Source organism: Oryctolagus cuniculus, chromosome 19 (assembly GCF_051225735.1).
Source record: "Oryctolagus cuniculus isolate XC-2025 breed Fujian yellow rabbit chromosome 19, ASM5122573v1, whole genome shotgun sequence".
Classification (NCBI taxonomy): domain Eukaryota; kingdom Metazoa; phylum Chordata; class Mammalia; order Lagomorpha; family Leporidae; genus Oryctolagus; species Oryctolagus cuniculus.
Window position 1 is genome coordinate 63,061,779 of NC_142885.1, and position 27,143 is coordinate 63,088,921.

General features: G+C 60.2%; 1 protein-coding gene across 11 annotated transcripts in view; it reads right to left on the minus strand.

The window, feature by feature from the left end:
* Positions 1-203: 203 nt before the first annotated feature.
* CIITA (class II major histocompatibility complex transactivator) overlaps positions 204-27,143 on the minus strand; it is a 43,574-nt gene continuing 16,634 nt past the window's right edge. For 3 of the 11 annotated variants that reach the window (XM_008257715.5, XM_008257716.5, XM_008257717.5), the window contains exons 2-20: positions 23,921-24,067; positions 23,615-23,710; positions 21,351-21,413; positions 21,079-21,159; positions 17,653-17,697; positions 16,594-16,746; positions 16,072-16,215; positions 14,682-14,846; positions 14,169-14,225; positions 11,689-13,339; positions 10,794-10,952; positions 10,137-10,208; positions 6,773-6,853; positions 6,224-6,316; positions 5,268-5,354; positions 4,092-4,175; positions 3,899-3,982; positions 3,208-3,301; positions 204-2,800 (exon numbers count right to left, since the gene is read on the minus strand). In XM_008257715.5, coding sequence (XP_008255937.3) covers positions 3,226-3,301; positions 3,899-3,982; positions 4,092-4,175; positions 5,268-5,354; positions 6,224-6,316; positions 6,773-6,853; positions 10,137-10,208; positions 10,794-10,952; positions 11,689-13,339; positions 14,169-14,225; positions 14,682-14,846; positions 16,072-16,215; positions 16,594-16,746; positions 17,653-17,697; positions 21,079-21,159; positions 21,351-21,413; positions 23,615-23,710; positions 23,921-24,067 — 3,338 coding nt within the window. In that variant the 3' untranslated portion in view covers positions 204-2,800; positions 3,208-3,225. Of the gene's footprint in view, positions 2,801-3,207; positions 3,302-3,898; positions 3,983-4,091; positions 4,176-5,267; positions 5,355-6,223; positions 6,317-6,772; positions 6,854-10,136; positions 10,209-10,793; positions 10,953-11,688; positions 13,340-14,168; positions 14,226-14,681; positions 14,847-16,071; positions 16,216-16,593; positions 16,747-17,652; positions 17,698-20,155; positions 20,287-21,078; positions 21,160-21,350; positions 21,414-23,614; positions 23,748-23,920; positions 24,068-24,682; positions 25,547-27,143 lie in introns of those variants that run through there. The other 8 variants (XM_089320732.1, XM_089320729.1, XM_089320731.1 and 5 more) reach the window with 5 other exon arrangements.

The following is a 27,143-nucleotide window of genomic DNA, read 5'->3' on the forward strand; positions in this document are numbered from 1 at the left end:
ATCTAGGACGCGTGGACAGTAACTTCCCCAGCTCTTCGGTGTGTTAACCACAAGGTGTCCCTCTGGGCCTGCGTGACTCCACACCAGGACCCACAGCGGTGCACGCAGAGCCCCGACTAGTTTGTACTGCCCATGGACCCTGTGTCCAGGCGCCTTTGGGCAGTGCACAGACTGCCCATCCACCCAACAGGTCTGTCCAGAGGTTTTTTTTTTTTTTTTTTTTTTTAATATTTCTTTATTTGAAAGGCAAAGTTACAGAAAACAGAAGCAGAGACAGAAAGGTCTTCCATCCACTGGTTCACTCCCCAGATGGCCACAATGGCTGGAGCTGGGCCGATCCGAAGCCAGGAGCCAGGAGCTTCTTCTGTGTCTCCCACGTGGATGCAGGGGCCCAAGCAGTTGGGCCATCTTCCACTGCTTTCTCAGGCCATAGCAGAGAGCTGGATCAGAAGAGGAGCAGCTGGGTCTCAAATCGGCACCCATATGGGATGCCAGCACTGCAGGTGGCAGCTTTACCCCCTATGCCACTGTGCCAGCTCCAGGGAGAGAATTTTTAAAACTTGTTAAAATGGAAGCCTCGGCAGGGAACTTGTACCTAGTACCTGCCTGTAGGACGAATAAGGCAAAGTTACAGTGGGAATTGCTTGTTTATTCCACATTTGCTGAACACCTACAAGCCCCACACGTTGCTGGGTAGAGAGCATGGCAGGGAACAGGCAGACAGGGCCCTGCCCTCCTGGCGCTCCCACCCTAGGACAAGAGCAGGTAACACACACACACACGTGTGAGGAAGACGCAATGGGGGGGGGGGGCAGAGAGGGACTGGCAGCCTTCCTGAGGAGCTGTCCTCCAAACAGTGCTGAAAAATGAGCCGTCGGTCAGGTGGGGCTTAGCACAGCGCCTGGCACAGCATAACCACAATCATGAACACTTGCTGCGTGTTTACTCCGACCCAGGCACTACCAACTCATTACATATCGGGTGGCTCTCAGTGATAAATATGATCATAAACAGCCTCTGAGCTCATCTTGTCAGATCCAGACAGACCAAGAGCAAGGTCCAGTAGAGCCCACGTGGCCGACAGGTGCAGCAGATGCCAGAGCCAGGCCATGGCTCCATGCTCACCCCTGTGGCCACACCAGGGAGCACCCCCTGGACTCTGCAGTGTGTGAACCCAGGAATGCCGGGAGGAGTGACAGCTGAGCCACCTACAACCCAAACCTGGGCCCCAGACCCAGACGGCCTTCGCAGCTGGGGCACGACAGACAGCACCTGCCCCCCTACAAGGAACATCAACCAGGCAGCCTAAGCTGAACCCTTCAAGGTTCTTCTGACCCCCAATTCCCACTTGCTTGGAAGAGAAGCAGAATTGGGGAACCTGGCTCAGTCTGTGGGCATCAGGGCCTGCATGCTGGTGCTGAACGGACAGCTCCCCAGCCACTGGGAGCCAGCAAGGTCGGCTCAGCGGGGCTTCTGACCCAGCACACCAAGCAGGAATGATCAACAAAAGCCATCTGACAGCTGCTGGGTGGGAAGTGCAGCTGCCAAGTCCCTTCTGGGCTCGCTGCGATGGAGGCAGGATTCCAACTTGGCTGGGAGACGGCTCCCAGGACAGCACAACAGAGGCAGGGGAGTACAGCACTGGGCTCCACCCTGGTCCTCAAGTGACAACTTTCGCAGCGAGTCTGAGGAAGCCACAAAGAAAATCCCTTCGGCAGAAAGGATCCAGACCGAGGGGCACTCTGCCGTGTGCGTGTGGTCAGCAGGCCAGGCTGGCCCCTGGGCTGCGCGGCTTCTAATGGACAGGACACAGCTCTGCTCTTCTGGTCCCTCCTCCCCCTTCTCTCTGGGCCATCACCCTTCAACCCAGGCACCATGTTGCAGGGAAGCCCAAAATAGCCCACGTGGAAGGGCTCCCCAGCCAACTGCTTCTAAGGGAAACAGGCCGCAGGCAGGAGCCAGCATCCCATGCGGACGTCCGGGTGGATGAGCCTGCGGAGGATCCCAGGCCGGCCTTCGACGCTGAGTGGGCCAGAGGCGGGCTGACCCTGCTGAGCCCAAGCAACCGTACGCGGCTGAGTCGATGTGTGTGTGTTGTTCCAAGCCACTGTTTTGGGTGGCTCGTTAGGCATTCAGTAACCAGAAGAATGGCTACCCCCACATGGCAACCATGGTATAAACGCAAACCCTGGATCTGCCTGTGAGATGGAGTCAGACATTTATAGTGTAGTGGAAAAGCACACCGGAAACGAAGGCCAGAGGCAGCTGCGGCTCCAGTCTGTCTCCCCTCTCAATTAGTGTACCGTTCGCTGGTTCCCGGCTAACGTCCAGCGCGAATGGCCAGGCCCAGCTGTGGCCTTGGCCAACAGAGTCAGTGCAAACAGTGAGTGCCACGGACAGAAACCGGCTGCTGCGGAGCCCCAGCCCGTCGGCTGCCCATCAGTATCTGCAGAGTGCCGGGCAGGCGGGCGTCTGGTCCGAGAGCCGTGCAGAGCTGTGCCTTCTCACCAGGCTGCCACGGGCCTGGGCAGGCAGAGGGGGCCGCCCCGGCCTGGCTGTGGCCGTCCGGAGCACCACACAGCAGGCGCCCGCCCATCTTTCAGGCTTGCTGCAGCTGAGCGGCACTGGTGTCCACCTGGACCCTCAGGGAGCCTGGAGCCGGGCCTGGATCTGCCAGGAGAGCAGACGAGGGTCCCCTTCACAGCTGGCGAGGGGCGGCACGCCAAGGCTCACGGGAGACGGCCCTGGGAAGAGCTGTGTCTGCAGGTACCCAGTTCAAGGTCCGGCGTGGTCAGTGTCCCTGGAGAACATGCGGGAAGGGAGGGGTCAGGAAAGGAGGTTGGCCCCGGCGCGTGGAGGAGGTGACGTCAGCATAGGGCTTAGGGGTGGTGCACAGCAGGGACAGGGCGGGGAGTGTGGGGCGAGCACAGGGGTGTGGCCTGTCATCCTCCTAGTGAGAGACAGAGGAGGCTGTAGTGTGGGGGCAGCAGCGAGCCAGCTCGGGGTGCCACGGGAAGGTCTTCCCCACACCGCGGCTGTGCAGGTTGACGGCTGGACCCTGCCTTCCCTTCCCTGGCCTCTGAGCCAGGACACCTCCACTGAGCCCAGCGTAAGCCCAGGAGTCCTGGGGGCCAGGAGAAGACCCCGGCGTCACAGGCACACTGACCCCAGGGGCCCCGTGGTCCCCGCTCCAGCCCACCCAGCTACCTTGCAGGGCGCAGCAGATCATCGCAGGCTGATCCGGGAGTCCAGCTGCTGCAGGTGCTCCTGGACACCGAATGGGATGGTGGGCGTCCACATCCTGCAGGGCAGGGGGCTCAGTGGGCAAGGGAAGGGCGAAGGGGGCCCAAGCCCCCCTGCTCGGCCAGCTGCAGCCCTGCAGGCCTCCCCCCTGCCAGTGGGAGTGCGGGGAGAGTAGACGCCTAGGAGCCCCACTCTGGTTTTGCTGCAGACTTCCTGTGTGACCCCAAAAAGGCGGATCAACTGCTCTGTGCCTGACTCTCCTCATCTGTAGAGCGGGTCTCGTAAGACCACGCTGTCTGTCTTTGGGGATACGAGTGATTAATTAAAGAGAAGAAAGTAGCAGTATCAGACATCAGACGTCACCTTAACTTAACACTAAATGATCTCCAACTACACAATTACCAAATTTACAGGTAAAATCCGGTGACTGCTGCGTGCCAAGTACTGATCTAAGGGCTCTGCACATCCTGACTTATTTGAACCTCGCCAAGCCTCTTGGGGTAGATGCTATCATCACCCCCATTTTACAGATGAGGACACTGAGGCCAGAGGGGAGGGGAAGGATTTGGGCTCTGGGGTCACACTGAACCCCACTCTCGGACAGCTTGCAGCTCTGCCCCCCCACCTCCCCTGCCCCCCGGCTGCCAAGACTTACGCCAGCGTCTCCACATGAGGGCACTTCCTCAGGCTGGCGGCGAGCTGCTGGGCCCCGGCGGCTGTGAACTTGTTGTACTGGACACTGGGGAGAGCAACCCATCCTGAGGCCTGGCCCTTGGGACCACCCGGCTCCAGAGCAAGGCCACCCCCGCCCCCAGCCTGCTCCCTCCCGCCGGGCCCCGCACACTCACTCCAGCACCCGCAGGGCCGCCATGCGTGGAAGTACGTGCGCCAGGCTCTCGGCTCCCGCGTCGCAGATGCAGTTATTGTACAAGCTGCCAGGAACAGAGGTTGGAGAGTGCTGGGGCTTGGGACCTGGCGGCATCCGCACCCACCTAGGGTTGCCGCCCCATCCTCAGAGGGGCACACTGAGGCCCAGGGAGCTGGGGCTGCTCCTCTGTGGTCCCATAGGGAGTCCAGCGAAGCAGCGGGACTTAGAGGAAGCAGCTTCCTGGCAGACAGCGTGCAGACTCTCAGGGAACGACCTTCCGAGTTCGAATCCCAGCTGTGCCTCTTCTGACTCTCAAAACACCCAACCCCTTTCCCACCTGCTGTCCCAGGGGAAAGGTCATTCCTCAGAGGTGCCCTGCCCCTGCTGGTGACCTGGACACTCCCTGCTGTGCTCTCCCGGGCCTTGGGAGCTGCCTTCCCAGTGTGCGTCATTATTTTAACACGTTTAACGTAGGTGTGCTCACCTGCTTACAATACAAGAAACTTTAGAGCAAGAACTGCGTGTCCCACGCAGATGTGTCCCTAGTTGCCAGCAGGGGTCCTGGCTGGCCGTGGGGGAGGGCAGCAATCGTGCAGACCTGCACAGCTGCGCGTGGCGGTCCTGGCTGGACCACCGTGAACGGATGCCACCGTGGGGATGCACCAGATGCATCCTGGGAATCTGCCTCTGGCTGTCCCTGGCAAGTGAGCAGGCCTGAGAAGTTCCTCCCAGGCCGGAACTCCGTTCCCCCTTAGTCTCCGGGGCCAGCCCAAGGGCTGGCGGGAAGAACGCTACAGCAAGATGCCATGCCCTGGCCTACCAGAAGGTGGCAGTGTCATCACTGGCTGGTGTGAGTAACAGGCCAGCCTTTGGGAAGCCACCAGCCGTGGACTCCAGGGAGAGCCTGCTCCTGCCTTCCCCTGGGAACCGGAACTGCTGTTTCCACACCCTGGGGAACACTGGGCCATGTGCTTTACATCGGCCACTGGGATGCTTCCCATTTTCTGGCCATGGAAAGAGAGGCTGGAATGGAACCCCTCCCCGGGTTCTGCCAACCCTCTTGTTCACTGGATCCCCAGATGACGGCCCCCTGGGGTTGTCAGTCACAGGGCTCCCTGCCCCGCCCCCCACGCCCGCCCGAGGGCGCCCTGCTCACCTCAGCCTGAGGAGGGAGCCGGCGAGCGCGGGCAGGGCCTCGGCGAGCGTGCAGGCGCCCAGGTCGGTGATGCTGTTCTGAGACAGGCTGCGGGGACACGGCGGCACGGTGGGCTCGGGGTCAATGCTGCTCAGCCCCTGCCCTGCCAGCATCACCCATCCGTTCACCCCAGACTCGGGCTCGGCAGGCTGCGCAGCCCAGAGCGGCCAACGCGGGCCCGCTGCGCTCTGCCCGGCTGCTGCGGGGTGAAGGGGGGGGGGGCGAAAGCACGCTCACACGCCCCACAGTCGCCATGTCAGTCCCATGTCACGGCCCCTCTTTCTCTCTCACACTTGGCAGCCCTGCAGTTCACCGGCTGCCCTTCCGGGTGCAGGCTCCCTGTTTCAGCCACACCCTGTGCTCTGGAGCAGTGCTGGGCACGCGGTAGGTGCTCCACGGATACTTAAGTTGGGGGTGAACACAAGAAGAGAGAGGAAAGAGAGGGGAGGAAGAGGGAGGGCAGCTTCCAGGCCCCCGGCACGGCACAAGGCACTGCAGAACTGTCAGGGCGCTACAGTCAAGGGACCGGCACGCGCACTCCCCGCCTGGCCTATGAGGGCGAGGGGCAGGGTCAACAGGAACAGGTGGCTCCTCCTACTCTGTCCCCGGCTGCACCCAGGGTAGCTCAGCCACTGTGCCCTAGCTGTTTGCAGGGCTGTGCACTTTGTACGTCTGTTCCTTGCGTCCCCTCACCAGGACAGCGGATCCCTGAGGTCAGGGCATTTGTTGTGTTTAAAGCTGAGGCCCCAGGGCCGACCCTGGTGCCTGCACATGACAGGCGCCTCTTAGGAGCTGCTGACTGAATTCTGAAACGACAGGATGAATGGGTGAAGGCGAGCGCATGGCTGAGTGCAGCTGAAGGGCTGGTGGCGGAATGGGGCCATAGCAGACACAGAGCCGGCGGCCCGGGCACTTACTTGAGCGTCTCCAGGGCCTTCAGCTGAGGGAGGGTGGCCGACAGCTGTGCGACGCCCTCGTCCCCGATCTTGTTCTCGCTCAGGGAGTCCAGGCTGTGGGGAAATCAGACGGGGCCACTGACCCTCCTCAGCCCAGCATCCTGGCACCCGGCGCCAGCCATCGCCCAGGCACGGGGCCCACTGCCGAGCTGCTGAGAGCAGGCGGTCGCCGCCCAGAGGCGCCCATCCACTCCAATTCCTGAAGGACCAGGACCCCTGTTCTGCACCCCAGGAGCCCCAGGAGCCCCGGGGAAGGGGGCCCCGTCCTGCACCTCTCGGAAGCCCCGCTGCAAGGCGGGACCGTGGCCCTGGACTCCTGCCTCCCTGACAGGGCTGCTGAGTCCGAAGGCCACCCAGAGGTCCGGAACTCGTTTTCCTGCCGGGGCCTCCCATCTGCAGCGAGTCGGCCGAGGAAGGAGCTGAGGGTGGGGGACAGAAAGGGACAAGCGGGGTCTTCTCTCTGCACTGCCTTGGGGGCGGCTGCGGGAGAGGGCCCGGGTCCGCACTCACTCCAGGTGCTGCAGCGAACAGAAGGCCGTGAGGATCCTCACCAGTTTGGGAAAGGCCTGGGGGCCCAAGGTGGGGCCCAAGCTAGGAGGCAAAGAGCACAGGTTAGGCCCGAGATAGCCACGGAAGGGCACGCCCACTCAGTCCCAGGCTCCTCCCCTTCTCTGCCCCCGCCCCAGCCGAGGCCTCATCCGTCCACACCAAATCCCTCTGCTGGGGGCAGCTATTACAAGTCCCTGCCCTCCCCTCCAAATGGCCAGGGAGACTTCATCAGGGGCTCCCCAGCTTTCACCTCCGAGCAGAGCGCTGGTTCTTGCTTCCACACACACCCCTCCCCCACGCTAGTCTGCAGAAGGGTCCCTGAGTACCAGCCCAGGACCACCCAGGTGGTCTTGAACACTTACTATATGCCAGGAACATGCAGGGTCCTGCATCTGGCTTAAGCCATCCGCATTTTACAGATGGGGAAACTGAGGCAGAGAACTTAAGTAACTCACGTAAGGTCACATGGCCTGGACCGACCTTTGGACTTTCAGGAAAACTAAGAACAATGACGGGCTGCACCTTAAACTATGGTGGCGCACGTTCAGTGTAAGGAGAGGTTTTATCCTTGAAATCACCGCCTTTGCTAATTTTTTATATTCCAACAACCACTGAGGAAGCTGTAGTGCCAGCGGTGGCTCCATGGTCGGTCTGGATGAGCATCCTCCATAAAGGCTGGAAGGCTAACTGTCCACAGCCAGCCCGTTCATTCTGAACGCCCTTGGTCTCTGAGCCCAGTGAGTGGCCGAGGACGGGCGGGCGCTGACCCAGGACCCGCGCTCCGGGCCTGAGCAGGTCCCTGCACCTCAGCGCCCCAGGTGCCCCAGGTGCCCCAGGTGTGGCTGTTAGAAGGCTGCTTGCCTCCTACGTCTGCCAGCCCAGGGGAGAAAGCTGTGCGCAAAGCAGACTTTTAAAAACCCCTGCCATTCACGGAGCTGACACGGCCGATAAGCAAGGAAACCAGCCTGTGGTCCGCTGTGGCTGCAGCGCAGGACCGAAGGGGAGGGGTGGGATTTTATGTTTAAATACAGGGGTCAGGAAAAAGCTTTGCTGGGGTCAGGCGCTGTGGCACAGCAGGTCCAGCCAATGCCTGCCACCCCAGTATCCTGTATGGGCACCAGTTCGAGTCCTGGCTGCTCCACTTCCAGTCCAGCTCCCTGCTAATGCGCCTGGGAAAGAAGCAGAAGACGGCTCAGGTGCTTGGGCCCCCGCACCCACATGGGAGACCCGGATGGAGTTGCAGACTCCTGGCTTTGGTTTGGCCCAGCGCCTACTGTTGCAGCTCTGTGGCGAATGAACCAATGGATGTAATCTCTCTCTTTCTCTCTTTCTGCCTTTCAAGAAATAGATACATCTTAAAAAAATTAAACAGGCTGCCACGTGGGACAGACGCCTGCACCTCACAGCGGAGTGCTGGGAGGCGTCCCCCTCGGCTCCACTCCAGCTTCTTGCCCTGGGAGGCGGCAGGTGGGGCTCAGGGCCTTGGGTCCCACCAGCCACGTGGGAGACCCAGATTGAGCTCGCGGCCCCCGGTTTGCGCTCAGTCCAGCCTAGGCTGTCGTGAGCATTCGGGGAGTGAGCCAGCGGATGGAAGAGTCTGGCTCTGCCTTTCAATAAATGAAAAGGCCTCACTGACTGAACTCCAGAAGGTAAGGGGGCAGCTGCTCGGGGAAGAGCCCGGGCAGCCCCCACACAGCACAGCCAGGACAAAGGCCCGCAGGTCAGAAACCAGCAAGGAGGCCCACGTGGCTGCAGTGCGGTGAGCAGGAGAGGCAGGCCCTGGGGCTGAGGGCGGGGGAAGGGCTCTGAGTGGCACGGCAGCCTCAGGGCCGGCCGGGCCGGGCCGGGCCCCGCCACAATGTTCCCGGCAGCACAACGGCCAAAACAGGTGCCGAGAGCTCTTTCCTTCCGCCCTTCCTCGGAACCTTCTTGAGGCTTCCGGCTAACAGGTGGCTGCCCTCCCCCTCCCCGGCCCCCAGCGCTCGCCTCTTCTGCCCCACAGCCTCAGTTCCCCCAGAGCGTAGTTCCGACCCCAACTTAGGGGCTTTTGAAGCTGAAAATAAACGCAGGGCCAGAAAGGGCCCCAGCGCCCGTGCTCCGATGCTTCCTCTTCTCAGCCTCTTGTTTCTGTCCAAAACAACACACTTGACTTTCTCTGGGGCGGGAGGCGGGGGCAGGCACGCTCACAGCCTGCGGGCGGTCCCCCGGGGCCTGTGGGCAAGCCTCTCACCCTGCCAGGGTCTCAGGTGTGTAAGAAGAAGGCCGTTTGCCACGACCTGCATACGCCGGGGCTGGTTCACGAGCCCCCAGAGGCCCGCGGCAAGCTCCCACTGCCAGGGAGCTTTTTGCTTGGTTGGAGCTGGGAGCGGCTGCCGGGGCTTTTGGGGCTTTGGACAACTTAAACTCGGCAGACCGCAGTGTCCCCATCGGCTCTGCGCTGCTGGACAGACCTAGATACGCCGCTGCTCTGCCTGGTGACCTGGGCACACTCTCGGGGGCCACTGAGGTCTCCACTTGCCACGCGGGCAGCGTTCCCAGCCCTGGCCACACGCAGCGTGACCAACTCTCCCAGTCTGCTTGGGGCTGAAGGATTCCTGGGATGCACACAAGCAGGGCGGTCCCGGGCGGGCGAGCCCGCTGGTGGTCGAGGTGGCAGGTTCATCCCCCAGGGGAAGCGGCTCACCAAAAGCTCCTGGGAATCTCACAAGCTGGGAGAGGGCCCTGGCTTGGGCGGGGCTCTGTGCCTGACTGAAACCCCCGATGACTCTGCTACGCAGCCAGGCCCGGCTGCTGGACAGATACCTGGGGCAGAGAAGGGTGCCAGCGAGGGCTGCCCTTGGGAGTCGACCCCTTGGCCATGGGAGTGAGCAAGCACAGGCCCAGGGGTGGTCACGGCGCCCTCCTACAGGTCACAGGCTGGGAGCCCACGGGGCTCTTCTCCTAACCCGCCAACTACCATTTCTGGAAGGCCTTTCTCCACCTGGCCCAGTCCCACTCCCTTGTAAGCGTCAACACAGATGTTGCCTCCTCCAGTAAGTCCTCCTGACCACCCCTAGGGTAGCATTGCCACACTCTTGGCGCTTCCTGCCACGGATCGCATTTATGCCAGGCTGTACACTCCGTGAGCAATGCGTCCATCAGCTGCCGTTCAGAGGGGCTCACGCATCCACTCAGCGCGCGACGGGAGTGAGCATGCTCCCTCCCCCCAGCTGTGGGAAGCATGGTGACAATGACTGGCGGATCCGTCTCCGCTCTGCTGGCACCAGCCCAGCTCTGCTGGGGGTGAGAGCCTGTGGGGACCCGAGACATCTGGCCCTTTGCTTACGCAAACTCCAGCTTCTTCAGGTCCCGGACGGCGGGGAGTCCGCCGGCTTCGTCTGCAGAGGCGCGTCCCATCCTAAAGGAGCAGGCAGTGTTGGGGATCACTCTTCTGTGGCTGAGCCCCCGCCCCCGTGTCCTGGGGCCCTGCTTCCCGGGAGGAGAAGAAAAGCTCAGGGAGAAGGGCCTCCATGGCTCCCTGCCAGCTTGCGGTGCCCACGGCACGCTGGAGGTGCCAGCGCCGCACATGCAAGGGACACGTGAGACACGGTAACTGGTGCTGTGAGGTCTCCCCTGCACCCTAGACCTCGGCCGGACAGCTAGACAACGGGGACGGACAATCCTAGCTCTGGGTGCCCCCCATGGGGACAGCTGATGCCCCAGTAACCAGACACAAAGGCATCCCGCAAGCACCTGTGGGAGAGCCCCTCCGTGGCTTCAGCTGGGAAGCAGCCGGGAACGGGATGGCCAGTTTCGAACAGGGGACGGTGTTCAGTTCTGGGGCTCTGCCTGCGTGCTGCCCGCAGGGAGAGGCTCTGGGCGGCCCCCGGCCAGGCAGAGAGCACAGGAACCTCCAGGGCCAAGAAGCGCTGGGGAGCCGAGGCCCGGGCAGACAAGGGCCTCACCCTGCACGTGGGGCCCCGGCCCCGGTCCTGGCCCTCACCTCTGGGTCCGCACGAGGTGGCCGAGCTCCTCCACATCCTTCAGAGACTGGGCCCTGAAAGGCTCCAGGGTGAATTTCTCTTCCGCTGCCTGGAGTAGCTTGGTCTCCCCACGCTGCTGCAGGGCCTCCCACAGCCCCACCGTGTCGCTCAAGTTGGCCCTGTGGAGGGAGGGCCTCAGCCTCAGACCCAGGCATGGGGGCGGCTCCGGGAAGAGAGATGTGACTCAGACCCTCCCCATCCGCGCCACACCCTGGATGCCCTCGGAGGGCCTCCAACGGCCACTCTGGCCCTCACTGGTTCTCCCTTTCCTTCTGCTCTCACACGGCTCTGTTCCCCTTTTGGCCTTGGCGACCAGGAAGCTCGGTATGAAATTGTGGGCACCATCCGTGAGGCCCTGAGAGCTCGGGTCAAGGATGTCTAGCCAGAACATGGGGGCGACTCTCCCACAAAGGTGAAGCGCTCCAGCAACTGCAGAGGGACTTACGTGAACCAAAGGAGGGAATGTGGACCGCACTGAGGCGGTGGGGAACCCGAAGGGATGGACGGGGTGGGTCAGGGTCAGGGTCAGGGTCAAGTTCTGCCAAGACTGCTCTGGGGGCTGAACGGAAAGTAGAACAGAGAAGAGAGAACAGAGGCAGGGGTTGGAGGGAGGGCTGTGGCCTTAATCTACCCCGAGAAGAGAGCTTGATCAAAAGGGAGAGAACACATATGGGAGTCCAGCTCAGTGTCAGGCGCCAGCCACGGCCAGGATCCGGCACGCAGCGGCCTTCAAATACTGGTTCCGGGAAGGAAGCTGCCCTTCTGCGGGTCTCTCGGACTTCCACGAGAGCCACAGAGTAAGGCACGGGGCTTCGCACCAGGCCCGCGGGAGCCCTTCCTGCCCCCGGCCCCCACCTGAAGCTGCTGACGCGGCTGAGTCCCACGAGGCTGCCCAGTCCGCCGGGGTCCACGCCGGTGCTGCGGAGGTCCAGAGAGAAGTCCCGGCCGGCGGCCTCCAAGGCCCGGGCCAGCACGTGTGTGTCAGCGGGCGTGAGCCGCGTGCCCAGGAAGGAGAGGCGGGAGGGGAGCTCGCGCACCACGTGCTGCCAGATCCCGGCCTCCTCGGCCTCGTGGGCGCAGTGCAGCAGCTCGAGCAGCCGCCGCGCCCTCAGCGTCCCTGGCTGCAGCCGCTTCAAGTACCTGGCGAGCACCTTCTGCTTCCGGTCCACCGCGGCGGCTGCCTCTGGCCCCACCAGGGCTCCCAGGCAGCGGGCGCGGGGCTGGAAGATCAGCCCGGTGAGAAAGCGCGGCACGCCCTCCAGCCAGTTGTCGTAGGGCCTCTTCTTCCTCGGGGTCAGCGCCAAGTACTGCGGCAGCTCCTTGTTCTTGATCTCGCTGCTCAGCGCCAGCCACACAGCCCCCAGGAAGCACTGCAGGAGGAAGCTGGAGAAAGCCAGCTCGGTCTCCGCGGCGCCTGGGGCCGGCTGCACCAAGCCTCTGGCCACAGCCCAGGTCCTCAGCTCTGCCGACGGGAACTGGCTCTCCTGCAGGGAGCTTTGGTGTCTGCGGCCCAGCTCCCAGGCCAGCCTGGCCAGTGCCACCAGGGCCCCTGGGGGGCCGTCGCTGGCCGCGGGGCCCAGCAGGTCCACGTAGAGTCCTGTGAGCGTGCAGGGCAGCCGGGCCCCGCAGCCCTGCTCCAGCAAGGCCTGTGCAAGCTGGCACGCCGCCCGGCACACGGTCGGGCTGTGGCTGTGGCTGACCAGAAACGGGCGCTCCTGCAGCAGTGCCAGGGCTCTCTCTTGGTGCTCTGGGGCTCCGCAGCGCTCAAAGTATTGTACCACGTAGGCGTGGGCCTGCTCGGCCGAGAAGCCAGTCATCTCGTACAGGGCGTCGGCCTTGCTCAGGCTCTGGCCCAGGCGGCCCCGAGGCCGGGCGGTGAGGAGCAGGGTGCAGCCCCGGAGCAGCCTGCGCTGGAAGAGGCCGGCCAGCAGCCCCCGGAGGGAGCAGGGCTCCGTGGGCCCGGGGCCGCCCGCGCCGCCGTGCAGGAGGCTGTCCTGGGCTTCCACCTCCTCGAAGGCGTCCAGGATGAGCAGGACGCGCTCAGGCCTCCTCAAGATGTGGCCAAAGACCTCGTCGTCTGCGGCCGGGGCCGGCGGGCCCGGGGACACAAGCAGGTCGCACAGGCGAAAGTCGTCCCCGGGACGGTCCAGGCAGCGGCAGGGCACGTGGAAGACGAAGTCGTACTGCGGCAGCCGGCCGCAGGCCCAGGCCCGGCCCACCGCCCGGGCCCAGTGGCTCTTGCCCTGCCCGGCCCTGCCCAGCACGGCGATGATCTGTGTCTCTCGTGGCTGCCGGGGGTTGCCGGCAGCCAGCACCTCGGCCAGACCCCCGCGGGCCAGCTGCCTCTCGGCCCAGTCCAGCGTGGCCAGTTCCCTGTCCTGGCTCTTGCTGCCGCTCCTCTCCAGCTGCGCCCGCACCAGATCCACCTCCACCTGGATGCCATCCGGGCCTGCGGGCTCAGCCTGGAACTTGTCCTGCAGCGAGCGGCAGAGCTGCCGCACCGGCTCTGCAAAGGCCAAGGGGACCGCTGGGGTGGTGGCAGGGGAAGCACAGCCCAAGGCAGGACAGGCGACTGCAAAGGCAGCTGAGGGCCAGCCCTGCCACTGCCACCAGCTTCCTGCACCCCTGCGCCCACTGCCGCCTTTGGTTCCCCGGGAGCTCCTTCGTCCACCCACGCTCACGCCCACTCACTCATCCTCTCACTTGTTACCCACTCCTTTCCCAACTCTTCTTCCCCCTCCGTTTACTCACTAACCTTCTTCTGGTCACTCCCTCACTGCAGGGAGGCATGTGCATGCGTGTGTGCATGCGTGTGTGTGCATGTGTGTGTGCGCATGTGCGTGTGTGTGCATGTGTGCATGTGTGTGTGTGTAAAAGCAATCAGCTGGCCTGGGTTCAAATCCTGGCTCTACCACTTCTCCGTGTAATCCTAAGAGCACTGTGCACCCCACCACGCCTCATAGCCTCTGTGTAAGAGGGAGCAATATTAGGGCTGTTTGAGACTCTATGCTCTAATGTCTCCAGCGTGCTTGGACGAGCACCCAGAAGCAAGCACTGAGTAACGGAGCCATTCTCTTAGCACCCTCTTCTTCCCACCGGGCATCACTCCCACCCATCAGCTTCCTCCTCCTTCCACCTGCTCCAAGCTCACTCTCCCCTCCTTTGTTCTCTCAACCCTGGCCTGTAATCGAGTGAGCAAGCAAGTGAGACAGAGAGCCAACACAAGAAGTCAACAAAGGACGGACTGAGTGCTACTGAGAGAAGGGGGGGGTGCAGCCCAGTGGGGGTTTTGCCTCCAGCACCCAGGTCACAGGGACCTGCCACCCACCACCTACCAGGCCATTTGGAGACCTCCGGGGCTTCCTGGCATCGTGTGGGGAGCACAGTGTCCTCTGGGGATGGAGAAGCCAGTGTCAGAGTTGGGGGGGGGGGCCCAGGTTCCTCCCTCCCTCTGGGCCTCAGGACTCAGAGCACCCTGATGGAGCAGCCCACACGGGCTGAGGCTCCCAAGGCAGAGCTTACAAGGAACTGGCCCAAAGCTGTGTCCGACTCAAAGATACCTTTCTTTGGCAAATTGTACTTTTAAAAAACTGACCCATGCTTAAGAAATCCCTGCATCTACGTACAAATTGGGACTTCCAGGTTTGGAAGCTCTGGGCCTGCTTTCCTGCCTCGTAAGAAGCAGTGGAGGCTGGTGGCCCTGCTAGGGGGGGGCGTGGATTCTCCAGCTGTCCTCTCCCCTCCACTCCCCGCAGGCCCCGCCACCTGGTTCCACCCACGAACATGAACAGGCAGCTCTGTCCGTAGGTTCCATCCCTAGGACCCTCACACACCCCGAGGGCTGTTACCTGTCTCGTTTGTGCGGGAGGTCAGGGCTGGCTCGGGCATGCTGGGCAGCTCAGCTGCAGACGGAGCGAAGGGGCTGGTGGAGCCAGGCCGGTCTGGGGACTTCGGGAGGCTGTGCACAGCAGGGCCTCTGGGAGGGGACGCTTGGCTGGCCGGGGGCAGCTTGCCTTGGTTGGGGGTAGAGGGAGTGTAAGAACAAGCACGCACCCATCCGGGTACCCCCTTGGATCCACCTCCACCCGAATCAGGCTGTGGAGCTTGGAAAGTCTGGGGAGAGAGGAAGGGAACTTGCAAGGGAAGACATTTCAGGAGCACGCTGAGGGCAGAGCTCCGCAGCCGCATTGCCCGTGACGTGGACACAGTTCACCGGGAGCCCGGGCCAGGCACCACCATGGCACTGCTTCCACCGTGTGGCCAAGCCTCACGGCCTCACGGCCCCAAATGTCACTGCTCCCTTGCTGTGGACTCCACACCAGTGTGTTAGACAGCCCCGGGTGTGCCCCAGCAAAGGGGGCTCTTTGTAAAGCTTTATTTAGTTATTCAAAAGACTGAGTGAGAGAGAGAAACAGAAAGAGAGAGATCATCCGTCTTTCGCAGATGGCTGCAACAGCCAGGGCTGGGCCGGGCCACATCCAGGAGCCAGGGATCCATTCTGGTCTCCCGCGGGAGTGGCAGGGGCCCAAGCACGTGGGCCATCTTCCACTGCCTTCCCAGGTGCATCAGAGCCTGGATCAGGAGCAGAATAGCAGGGACTCGGACAGGCACTCTGATGTTGCATATGGCGGCAGAAGCAGTTTAACCTGCTGCGCCACCACACTGGCCCCAAGATGCTCCCAGCCTGAGTGCAGAGATCCTCCGGAGAGCCCAGAAGCACTTGCCCTGGGACAATGACAACCCCTCGGTGTGGCGGGTCAGGAAACATGACAGTTCTGAGAAAGCTGTGTAAGGATGCCTGTCGGACTCTCGCAGTGCTACGCCCACGAGCAGCGAGGCACTCAAGTGACTTAGAAGTATCTCCTGTTGTTGGGCTTATTAATGAGCATGTACTGATGCTGCAGTTTAAGGCCATAACAAGGTTTTTAAGAAGAAGAAGGTGACACATGGAGGGTCACACAGGCAGTCTTGCTCGTGTATCCAGACTACCCCAGAAAGCATGGCTTCCCTGCTTTGATTTTTGAAAAATGGTTATAAAGAAAGGTGTGCCAGAGAGGAAGGATCATGCGGCAGTGTGAGGCCCCAACTCCAAATGCCTGGGGCTGGGGCGAGGGGCTCAGGGAGCAGCAGGGGGAGAGGCCTGGGGGCGAGGGGCTCAGGGAGCAGCAGGGGGAGAAGCCTGGGGGCGAGGGGCTCAGGGAGCAGTCGGGCAGCAGGGGTGAGGCCGTGCACACTCACTGTGGTAGATGAATATACTGGAGACGCCAGTCCCAGCCCCTGAGATTTGCCAGAGCCACTGGGGCAGAGCGGGGACAGTGGGGATGAGCTGCATGGGGCCAGCAGGGAGGTTCAGGCAGTTCGAGGAGGAGCTGGTGGGGGGCACTGCAGGAGACAAACGCAGTGAGGAGGGTCTCCCACGGCACCCACCCTTGGACTCGGTTTGGTGACCCCCTTGATTCGTGTCTGCTTTCCCTAAGGGGCTCCAGTTTCTCCAGGGGCAGCAGCTGCGTCTGTCTTGGTGCGGGAGGGGCCCCTCATGTCTAGCAGTGTAGCTGGCACAGCAGAGGCCTCCACACAGAGCTAATGCTGGCACAGGCCCCCAAGGCCTGCCAGGCACGTCCTCTGGCAGGGACTGTGCAGACTGAGACTCTGAGGATGAAAGTGGTGGGACACCGATGTGGGGTTCCCAATCCTGGCGGTCCCTGGCTAGTCCTCAGCTACCTCCCAGCAGGGGAAGCCCAGCCCCGTGACCCTAAATACCAGGCTTCTGGACGGCTCCCTCCTGGTGGGTCTGGCTGCGCGCTGGCTCCTGGTTGAGCAGGGCAGGTGGCGGTGGGCAGGGCAGAGCAGGGGAGTCCATCACTGGCCCCACCAGGAAGCTGCCGGTCACCACGGGCACAGTGGGGGGTTCAGCTGTGGAAAGCACCATGTTAGAGGCTGGGTAGCAGCTTATGGGTGCCTGGAGGGGCCTGCCTGGGGTGGGGCGAGCTCTGAGTGGCAGGGGTCCCTGGGGGCACAAGGGTTGCACACCCTGCCCCCAGCCCTGTCCTCGACATGGTTCCCGAGGGTTTCCTGAGCAGGTCCCTAGGGCCCCACAGGACAGGGGCAGAAGAGAAGCTATAAAAAGGCTGCTAGCCTCCCTCCCTCCCTCCCACACGCCTCTGGCAGTCATGAGTCCCTTGGGGCCACTCAGGGGCCCCTGAGCACTCGGGCTGTGCCCAAAGAGAGAGACTGCACCGCATGCCTGCCCCTCCCCCAAGACCTGGGGCAGGGGATTAACCTCATCCCTTTCCTGGGCGATCTAAGGCGGGAGGGATCTGCCTCTCTCATCAGCTTGGCAGTCTGGGAGAGGAGAGTGCTGCTCTCCCCCATCAGATTGGGAACTCTCTGAGGACAGGAACCTCAGGAACTTCACCATCGTCCTGGGGTCTTCGTGGGCAGACATCCTGTCTCCACCATCGGACTGGGACTTTCTGAGGGCAGGGCCTGTGCTTCCTCCATCAGACTGTGAGCCTTTCAATCCTCAGTCTGATCTCCACACGAGAGGAGGAGGCCTCTGGTGAGAAACGAGGAACCTGGGGGAGGGCCCTGGGTGACCCGCTGACCCCAGGTGACCCTAAGGGGGCCATGAGGGGAGAGGCTTTGGAGAAGCTCAGTCTCGCTGCAGACCTGGGCTGGCCACGCAAGGCCTTGGTTTGACCCCTCCCTGCCCCGACTGGCTGTGTGATCTTTGGCGTGTGACTTCAGCTCTCGGAACCTCAGCTTGCAGTGCCCGTCTCTCCTGTTCCCAGCTCTCCCTGGGCCCCGCGCCCTGCTCACCTAGCCTCCTGTGCTTCGGATCTGCCGGGCACTCATCCGGGAAGGCTGCAGGAAGAACAGCAGAGTCAGCCGCTCAAGCCGCGAGGGCTCAGGGACCCAGCAGGCCACAGAGCCTTCCCCCCAAGGTCGGGAAGTGGCCTCCCTTCCTTTAACCTTTCTAGCCCCTTACTCCTTGGCTGGAGCCCAAATCCCACCTTGAAGCCCCCCAGGAGGTGAGGCAGAGCCCCGAAGGGCACACACCGCGAGCTTCAGGTAAAAATCAAACCAGGGGCTGCTGTGGGGGTGCAGCAGGTCAGCTGCTTACGGCATCCGCTTCCTGTACTGGAAGCGGGTTCGAGTCCCGGTGGCTCCACTTCCCATCCAGCTCCCCGCTAATGTGCCTGGGAAGGTGGCAGAATGGCCCCTGCCTTCCACGTGGCAGGGTGGATTCCTGGCTCCTGGCTTCAGGCTGGCCCAGACCTGGCTGTTGCAGCCATTTGTGGTCGACGAAAGACACCTCTCTCTCCCTCCCTGCCTCCCTCCATCACTCTGCCTTGGAAATCAATCAATCAATCTTTTTTTTTTTTTTTTTTTTTTTTTTTTGACAGGCAGAGTGGACAGGGAGAGAGAGACAGGGAGAAAGGTCTTCCCTTTTGCCGTTGGTTCACCCTCCAATGGCCGCCGCGGCCGGCGCGCTGCGGCCGGCGCACCGCGCTGATCCAATGGCAGGAGCCAGGAGCCAGGTGCCTCTCCTGGTCTCCCATGGGGTGCAGGGCCCAAGCACCTGGGCCATCCTCCACTGCACTCCCCGGCCACAGCAGAGGGCTGGCCTGGAAGAGGGGCAACCGGGACAGAATCCGGCGCCCCGACCGGGACTAGAACCCGGTGTGCCAGCGCCGCTAGGCGGAGGATTAGCCTAGTGAGCCGCGGCGCCGGCCTCAATCAATCTTAAAAAGGAAAAACCAAGCCAAACAACTTGTTTCCGAATCCCTTCCTGGTTGCGCGCCTTTGCCAGCCGGCCTCTCTGAGCCTTTGCTCTCTCGTGTGGAAGGGGGTGGTGGGGCCCACGCTGCACTGGACACCGGTGAGTGAGCATCAAGCACTCAGCACGTCAGTGGACACAAAGCAGGGGCTGGCTGTACAATCTCCCTTCACTTGCCCAGTGAAACTGCACACGGCCCTGGGAGCGAGGGGGCTGAAGGATGTACAGGGAAGGCTAACGGTGCCTGCAATTTACTTTCAAATTCCCCAAAAGGAAAGCAGACGGCTGGGTGGGTGGGTGGACAGACAGAGGGATGGAGACGAGACAGGGCAACCACGGGCACACGCTACTGCAGTACTATGGTGGCCACACAGGTGTTCACAGCACGGTTCTTTTACCTTTCCCGTATGTTGGAAAATGTCATAACATGTAGGGGGAAATATTTATTAAATGAAAACCAAAAAATAGAAAAAAAAAAAGAAGTCCCTGGAGGTAGCGCCCTCTGCTCTCCATCGACAATCTGGAAATGCCCTCCTCAGCACGTGAAAGGAAGAAAGCAAAATGCAGAACAGAAGAAGCTAAATGTTGCCATTTTGCACAAACAAAATGTGCAGAAAAGACCTGTGAAAAAGCAGCCAGCTTACAGATGGATGAACAGACTATTTTTAAAATTGTGTATTTAATCATTTAATTTGAAAGGCAGAGAGATGGAGAGCTCCTGTCTGTCTGTTCACTCCCCAGGTGCCCACAACAGCCAGGGGTGGACCAAGCTGAAGCCCGGAGCCCAGAAGTCAATCCAGGCCTCCCAGGGGATGGCAGGGGCTCGAGCATCGGAGCCATCACCTGCTGCCTCCCAGGGAACGCATCAGCAGAAGAGTCCAATCAGAAGTGCAGCCCGCACTTAACGCGGGCCCTCGAGTGTGGGACGCGGCATCTCCAGCATCAGCTTAACCTCTAGGCCAAACGCCTGCCCCGGAGAGGGATACCTGTGACAGGGCAAAAGGAAACTGGAAACACAGGCTCCCTTCCAGGAGGGAAACTAACAGAGCACGGAACGGGAGTGGGAGCGAGATGGTTTTGCAGCTAATAGTCTTTATACTTCCTGAATTTTTATACCACGTGCCCGATGCACCTGTTCAAACATAAACAAATAGGGAGCTGGCATTGTGGCAAAGTGGGTTAGGCTGCTAGCTGCCATGCCAGCGTCCCATATCAGAGTGCTGGTTTGAGCCCCGGCTGCTCCACCTAGATCCAGCTCTCTGCTAACGCGCCTGGGAAAGCAGTAGAAGATGGCCAAATGCTTGGGTCCCTGCAGCCACACAGAGGAGACCCAGATGGAATTCCAGGCTCCTGACTTTGGCCTGGGCCAGCCCCAGTTGTTACAGTCACTTGGGGAGCAAACCAGTAGATGGAAGATCTCTCTGTCTCTCTCTCTCTCTGTCTCCCTCTCTCTGTCACTGCCTTTCAAATAAATAAACACATTAAAAAAAAAAAAAAAGTCAAAGAAATAGATACAAGGCTTACATATGGTCTGGCACTTACTTGGGAAGTACTCCCTTAACGGTTGTGCCCATTTTACAGATACTCTTTACTGAGATGCACTCGCACAGCAGGCACTGTGCTGCATTCCAGGGATGCAGTGATGAGCAAGAAAGACGAGGTCCCTTCCTTACAGTGAGAATCAGTCCAGACTGCAACAAGTGCTAAGGTCTACGGAGTGAAACAAACAAGGCAAGAATAAGCAAGCAAGTCGATGTGGAGAGGGTGGTCAGGGAAGGGAGCCAGGAGGAGATGACATTTTAGCCAAGACCTAAACGACTGTCAGGAGCTGGGCGTGGGAAGCATTAGCAGAGAGATGCATGCAAAGGCCCTGAGGCCAGAAAGGACACGTGGGCTGCAGGCAGGGAAAGAAGCCAGTGTGGCTGCATACAGTGGCTCTTGGCGAGTTTGGAGAGCTGGGAGGGGCCAGCTCTCGCAGGCCTGTGGTTTGCATTTCCTGACAACCGGGGCATCAGCGGGCATCAAGGTGATCTTCTGTGCTCTCAAGGGCTCCCACTGGCTGTCAGGTGAGGACAGACTAAGGAGGAAGGGAGCCTGGAGAGCAGGTTCAAGGGGTGCAGGTGTTAGCCAAGGCCATACGGAGCAGAAACAGAATATCAGGATCCAAGCCCTGTTCTTGCTGATGCCAGAATCTGTGCTTGGAGAGAACTTCCTCAAATGTGGCGTGACTCCTAGGAGGAGAGAAGCCCCAACCCCAGGTCCTGGAATGGCAGCCAAAGCAGCCAGGGGTACAACCTCGCCCGGAGAGCAGCCGTCTCTTTCTTCCTGGTTCTCCGCTGAATAGTAGTCAAGGGAGAGGCGGGGCCCCCAAACCCAGGCCAGAAAGACGAGAGCCGGGAAGCCAGGAAGAGGGGCCAGGAGGGGCCAGGGCCAGGCAGGGCCGGGGTGCGGGAGGGCTCACTCACGTCTCTTTTGACTTTTCTGTACTGCTTCCGCGGGCACCTCTGCGTTCTCACCAACCACGTCATCTGATCCCATGTGCTCTACTTCAGAGAAAAACCAGAGACCAACAGTCAGAGTCAGTGGGGGCCCTAGACCAGCCTCGCTTGTCCCTGCATTGCAGGGAGGGGCTGACTGGCCTCACAGGCTGGTCATCAGGTGTAATGGCGCCCTCCCAAGGAACAAGGAAGCAAATGCAGGCTGAGCCAAGAACGCCCCCAGCTCCACCCCAACTTACTGAAAATATCTCTGCTCAGGCCCTCCAGCTGGGAGTCCTGGAACACATACTGGTCCAGTTCCGCTGCCCAGACAAGGAAAACAGTCAATCAACAAGGTCCCCTGAGCCTGCTGTGTGGCAGGCCCGGGGAGGCACCAGAGATCCTGGCACACAGGGAGGTTTGAGAAATGTTTGTTCAATGTATCAATGATCAACTGAATGAATGACCATTGACATGAACTCTTAATCTAGCTGAAGGATTAAGGTGCACAGCCGCTTGCCTACTGCTACAATGCAGGTGGCACAGGGTTTGAGTTCAAATTCTACCTCGACTCTCCACTGACTCTACCAGCTGTGCAACCTTGGGCTAATTACTTAACCTCTCTGGGCCCCCATTTCCTCATTTGTGTAAGAACAAAAACAGTGCTTACTACCCAGGAATGGATGAGATAATTATAGGCTCTGCATTTAAAGAATCCAGCACAGTACCCAGTACACAGTAGGCACTCAATAAAAGGTGGCTAATCAACTGAGGTGGTTTGGAGCCAAGGGGATGACAGCTATGGCCAGAGGTCAGAGGAAAGAGTCTGCAATGGATGGGGCAGTTGGGGAGGGCCTCCCCGCGGAAGAGATGTGGGGTCAGGCCTTGGGAGCTGGGACAGAGTCTGGGAGGGGGCGTGGAGGGCTGTCTGGGTGGTGGGGACAGAGAGAGGAAAGGCAGTCAGGCATGTCTGGGAGACCACAAGATGTGGATGACTATAGCAGACGTTCCATGTTGGGAAGTTACGGCTTGATTACTTTAAGTTGTATTTATAAGGGAGGGAAGGGGGAGGGAGAGGGAGGGAAGGAGGGAAGGAGGAGGGAGAGGGAGGGGGAGGGGAAGAGGGAGGGGGAGGTGTGAGGGAGGAGGAGGGGGAGGGGGAGAGGGAGGGAAGGAGGAGGGAGAGGGAGGGGGAGGGGAAGAGGGAGGGGGAGGTGGGAGGGGGAGGGGGAGGGGGAGGGGGAGAGAGAGATCCGTTTACTGGTTCACGCCCCCCAAAGGCCTGCAAAAGCTGGGGCTGGGCCAAGCTAAAGATGGGTGAGGGCTTTGTCTTTCGAAGAGCAAAGGGAACACCAACAGCCGCGGCGACACTGCCTCTCCTGACCGCCCCCCTGCTCAGGCAGCTTCTTACTCCTGTGCTGAGCCCCTAAGGAGAGGAGTCCCCCGATCCCGAGTGATGCCAAACCCTTGATCACTCCTGCAGGAAAGGTGCACTCGGCCCCAAACACTTCTGCTTCCCCAAGCAAATTCCACAACAGGAAGGAAGCAGCCGGGCTCTCGGTTCCGTCATTTCTGCGACACACGCGATTACTGCTTCCCTCCACTGTCTGCCTTTACGTGATGTTAGAGTAACTGTGCACGAGGGGAAACTGGCCACATTCATGCCAACTACAGACCTCCTGACTGATGTGGTTTCTGGGATACCAGGAAAGGGGTTAGGAAGAACAGTTGCACAGGTTGTCCACTGCACAAGGGTGCCCGGCCAAGAGGGCAAAGGGAACAGGAATTCAGGCCGCGCTTTGCCAGCCAGGCTGATTCTTCCTGGGGTTGGAGTCGCATCCTCCAGAAGGAGGGGCACCTTTTTCTAATTCAACAAAGGCTGTTAGGAGACAGTGGTGACTGGTGGGGAGGCATCCTCTACCCCAGAAATCTTCAAAAAAGAAAAAAACTCAGCAGCCACAGCCACGACACTCCCACCTCTCCCGAGAGTGCGGTGCTTGTCTGTTCTGAAGGCTGCACGCCAGTTTCTCAACCTTAGTGACCACAAATCTCCTAACCCCAGACACTTTCTTGTCTATGTTAAAAATAGGGACCCTGAGAAGAACTGGGCAAGCACTTCCGACCTGCCCATCACCGTCCTGAGTGCTGCCGTGGGCAGGTGGCTGCGCCTCTCTCACCCCACTTCCTCATCTGGGCAAGGGAGGTCCTCGCGGCACCGACTCCCTGTGCTGTTCAGTGCCACAAACAGGGCGGATGTTTGCCTTAGAGCTGGGCAGGAGAGGGGTGGGGTGCAGGGGGTGGGCTTTGAGGAAGGAAGGAGAGAAGAGCAAGAAGCAAGGCAGGTAGAGAAATGGAGGGGGTGTCAGGGGACTGTGTGCGCCTCTCCAGGCGCCGTGCCCCTCCTCGCTCCCCACCCCTTTGCCCTTGCAGTGTCTGCCCTCCAGGACCTCGCCCTGCAGCTCCCTTGCTGTGAGTTCTGACTAACAGAGAACTTTCTCCCGAGCGGCCCTCTTTCTGCACTCACCGATGTTGGCGTAAGCCTCCCTGGTCTCTTCGTCACCTTCAATGTCACACAGCAGCCTGCTGAACTGCTCGCAGTTGATGGTGTCCGTGTAGGGTTCTGGGAGGAAAAGCCCTTTGGATGAAGCAGGAAAGATCTAGGAAGAGGGCGGGTGGGGAGGAGGGAGAGGCGGGCAGAGTGGGCGCCCACGTGGGAGCTGTCCATGGTGCTGGAGCTGACCAGCTCTCGGTGGCCAGCGCTTCCCCGGCCACGGTCGACGGTTGTAGGGTTGGGGAGGAACCGGGGGCGGGGAGAGGGAGGAGAGCCCACCTGAGCACAGCTCCATCTCTTCTCCCGCAGCCAGGTCAATCTGGTCGTAGAAGTGGTAGAGGCGCAAGGGGTCAACATCGCTGTTGAGAAGCTCCAGGTACTTCCCTTCCAGAGGCCCCAGTTCCATGGTGGCACACGATCCGCCGCCTGCAAAGGAGGCCTGGCGTGCTCACCTCACGGGGTGTGGGGCAGATGCAGAGAATCAGCATCTACTGCAGTTCCCCAGGGAGGGAGGAGCCAAAGGGAGCAAGCAAAGGTGCTCATTCCGCACCCCTTTGTGTTTGGGGTGATGGGGCAGGAACTTGTGTTTGAACCCTGGCTGTGAGGACTCAGGCAAGTCACTTACCCTCTCTGAGCACCAATTTTCCCACTGTTAGATCTGGGGCATGGCCCTCAAAAGGACAAGAATGCTTGGTGTGGTGTGCCTGCCAGAGGGGCAGCCCATGGTCATGGGAAGCTCATTATGGTAGGGGGCATCAGAGCTAGGACACAGGCCTGAGGCTGGGCTCCCAGGCTAGATCCCACCTTGCCACAGACGCCGCCCATCTGTGACAAGAGCTTCTCGGGCAATAACTTAGTGTCCCCAGAGTCATGTCTCATGTATCTCCAGACGCTTAGCTAGGGCTTTGAGGGCCCCTCAACTGGACTCTTGTCCCACCTGCAACTGCAGAGCAGCTGGGAGCAGAGGAGGTCCCGATCATCGCACTGCAGAGGACAGAGCCCTGCTCAGCTGCCAGCGCCAGCACAGGGTAGGGACCCTACCGAGTTCACTGACTCCAGCCTCCGGCTCGCTCCTGCACAAGGGCAGCTCTCTCCACCCACAGCAGCAAGGCGTAGCTGCGATTCACAGGGGTCTACTGCAGGCCAGGCAGCACACGACGCGACTTCCAGACACTACCCGCTCGGCCCCCTGTGTTGCTATCTTCAGACGAAGAAAGAGGCTCAGAGAGCTGAGCAGCGAGCCGGGCTATGAACCAACTCCCTGGCTCCAAAGCCCTGGCTGCTTCTGCCGCCTCTCTGAGCACCCTGGGGAGGTGCCCCTGCCCAGCAGGGGTGAGTGCGGGTGGCAGGGCGATTTCTCCCCCCGCTGAGCTGTTGAGGGCTCAGCAGAGGAGTGTCTTTTTGGAAAATGAGAAGCACTTTCAGACGATCCTCTTTGAAGCCACCCTTCTCCTGTACTCCCCCTGCCGCATCCAACGCGAGAGAGCGAATGCCCCTCGTTTTGCCACCAGAAGTCCTCTGAGGTTCGTTTTCCAACCCCACTTCACACTGCACCACAGGTTTTGACGGCTGCAAGTACTAAAGAGGCTTCCAAAATGCAATTCATTTTCCTCTCCTTGAAGACAAGGTTGCCAGGTCGCCGGAAAGCTCTAACTCAGACCTAATCACCCTGACGGTCAGCTTTTACACTGTTTTCAGGGTCAGCCTGACAGCCCTGCTCTGCTGGGGAGAGTCTCTTGCGTCTGGGGCCGTGCCACAGGCCCTGCATCTGCACTGTGTTTCCGTCATCACAGCAGCTCTGGAGACTGGTATTGTTATCCCCATCTTACATACAACAGAGGTGAGGCTTTCTTCCCAGAAAAGGGGTCGGGGGTGGTCATACATCCTCGAGGGTCCAAGGAGGTACTGCAAGGAAGAAGAGGCTGATTTTGCTACCAAGAAACCTCAGCCCAGTTCAGACTGAACAGCATGAGAAAAAACACTTCCCTGCCTCTCGACCATGAACGTCTTCTGGGGCGGTAATGGAAAAATCGCTCAGCTGTATCCAGAGGCAGTTTGGGGTCCAGCTCTGTCTTTGTTTGCTCTTGAGTGCATTTCTTTACCTCCTTGGGCCTCACCAACTGGGTGCAGAAGCCCATCCTGCTGAGGCATTGTGGGATTCCAATCCCTCACTGCCTTTCCCTAAATGTCTGCCTAACATCACACTGTTCTCTAAACATAACCAGCTGCTTCCAGGGGGTCAGGTGGTGGCGGGGAGCCAGGAGCCCAGGGTCACTGGTCTGCCTAACCATCCCCAGGCAGCACCATCACACAGGCATTAGTTCAGACAACCAGGGGGTCAGGTGGTAGGGGGAGCCAGGAGCCCAGGGTCACTGGTCTAACTGTCCCCAGGCAGCACCATCACAGAGCATTAGCTCAGACAAGTTCCTCTTTCTCTTCTGTACCCTGTAGTTCTCCACTTTTCACTTGTCTCCTACAAATCTGTGAAACAACGGCTCACTGACTGTCTCCTACAGGATTTGCTCAGTTCCCCAGGGACCACAAAGAGGTTTAAAACACAGTCCTTGCCAAGAAATTTGCAATGCAGATCCAGATATTTCAGAAGAGAGATAAAACCTGACAACAATATAGTGGTTAAAAGTGTGGGCTCTGGGTTCAAATCCCAATTCCACACTAGCTGTGTGACGTAGTGTAAGTTACTCAGCCTCTCTGAGCTGAAGAATCTACTGTACTTGGTGGGCATAGTGCCCACCTCACTGGGTTGCTGTGACTTGCCCTGTAACGTAGCCTATAAAGGGCACTAAGAGGTAAGTTCCCAAACTATAACAACTGGAAAAACCAGAAAGCTGGGAAAGGCCAAGTGCTGGTCACACAGGGTTGGTGGGGATACAGAATGGTGCAGCCATTTTATAGAACAACCTGGCGTCGCTTACAATACCTAATGCTGCGTTGGTCCTATAACCTAGCAATCCAGTCCTTGGGTATGTACATCACAAAGAAACACTCCCACAACCCCACAAGGGGAGGAGGGTGCTCCATTTTTTTTTAATTGTATTTATTTATTTACAGCCTTACTTGAAAGGCAGAGACATGGAGATCTCCTATCTGCTGGTCCACTCCCAAATGACAGCAACGGCTGCAGCTAAGCCAGGCCAAGGCCTGGAGCCTGGAACTCCGTCCAGGTCTCTCACATGGGTGATGGGGACTCAAGAACTTGGGCCATTATCTACTGCTTTCCCAGGCACATTAGCAGGAAGTGGGATCAGAAGTGTAGGAGCTGGGACTTGGACCAGCACTCTGATATGGGATGTGGGCATCCCAAACAGCAGCTTAACCCACTGAGCCACAACACTGGCTCCACTTCTGGGGACACTCACTGCTGTGTTTTTGTGGCCACAGGGAATTGGAGACTATCTGGGCGTCCATCACTGGGGGAGTGGACAGGTGGAAGGCAGCCACCATGGAGGACACTGCAGTGATTGGGACAAAAGACCAAATGCAG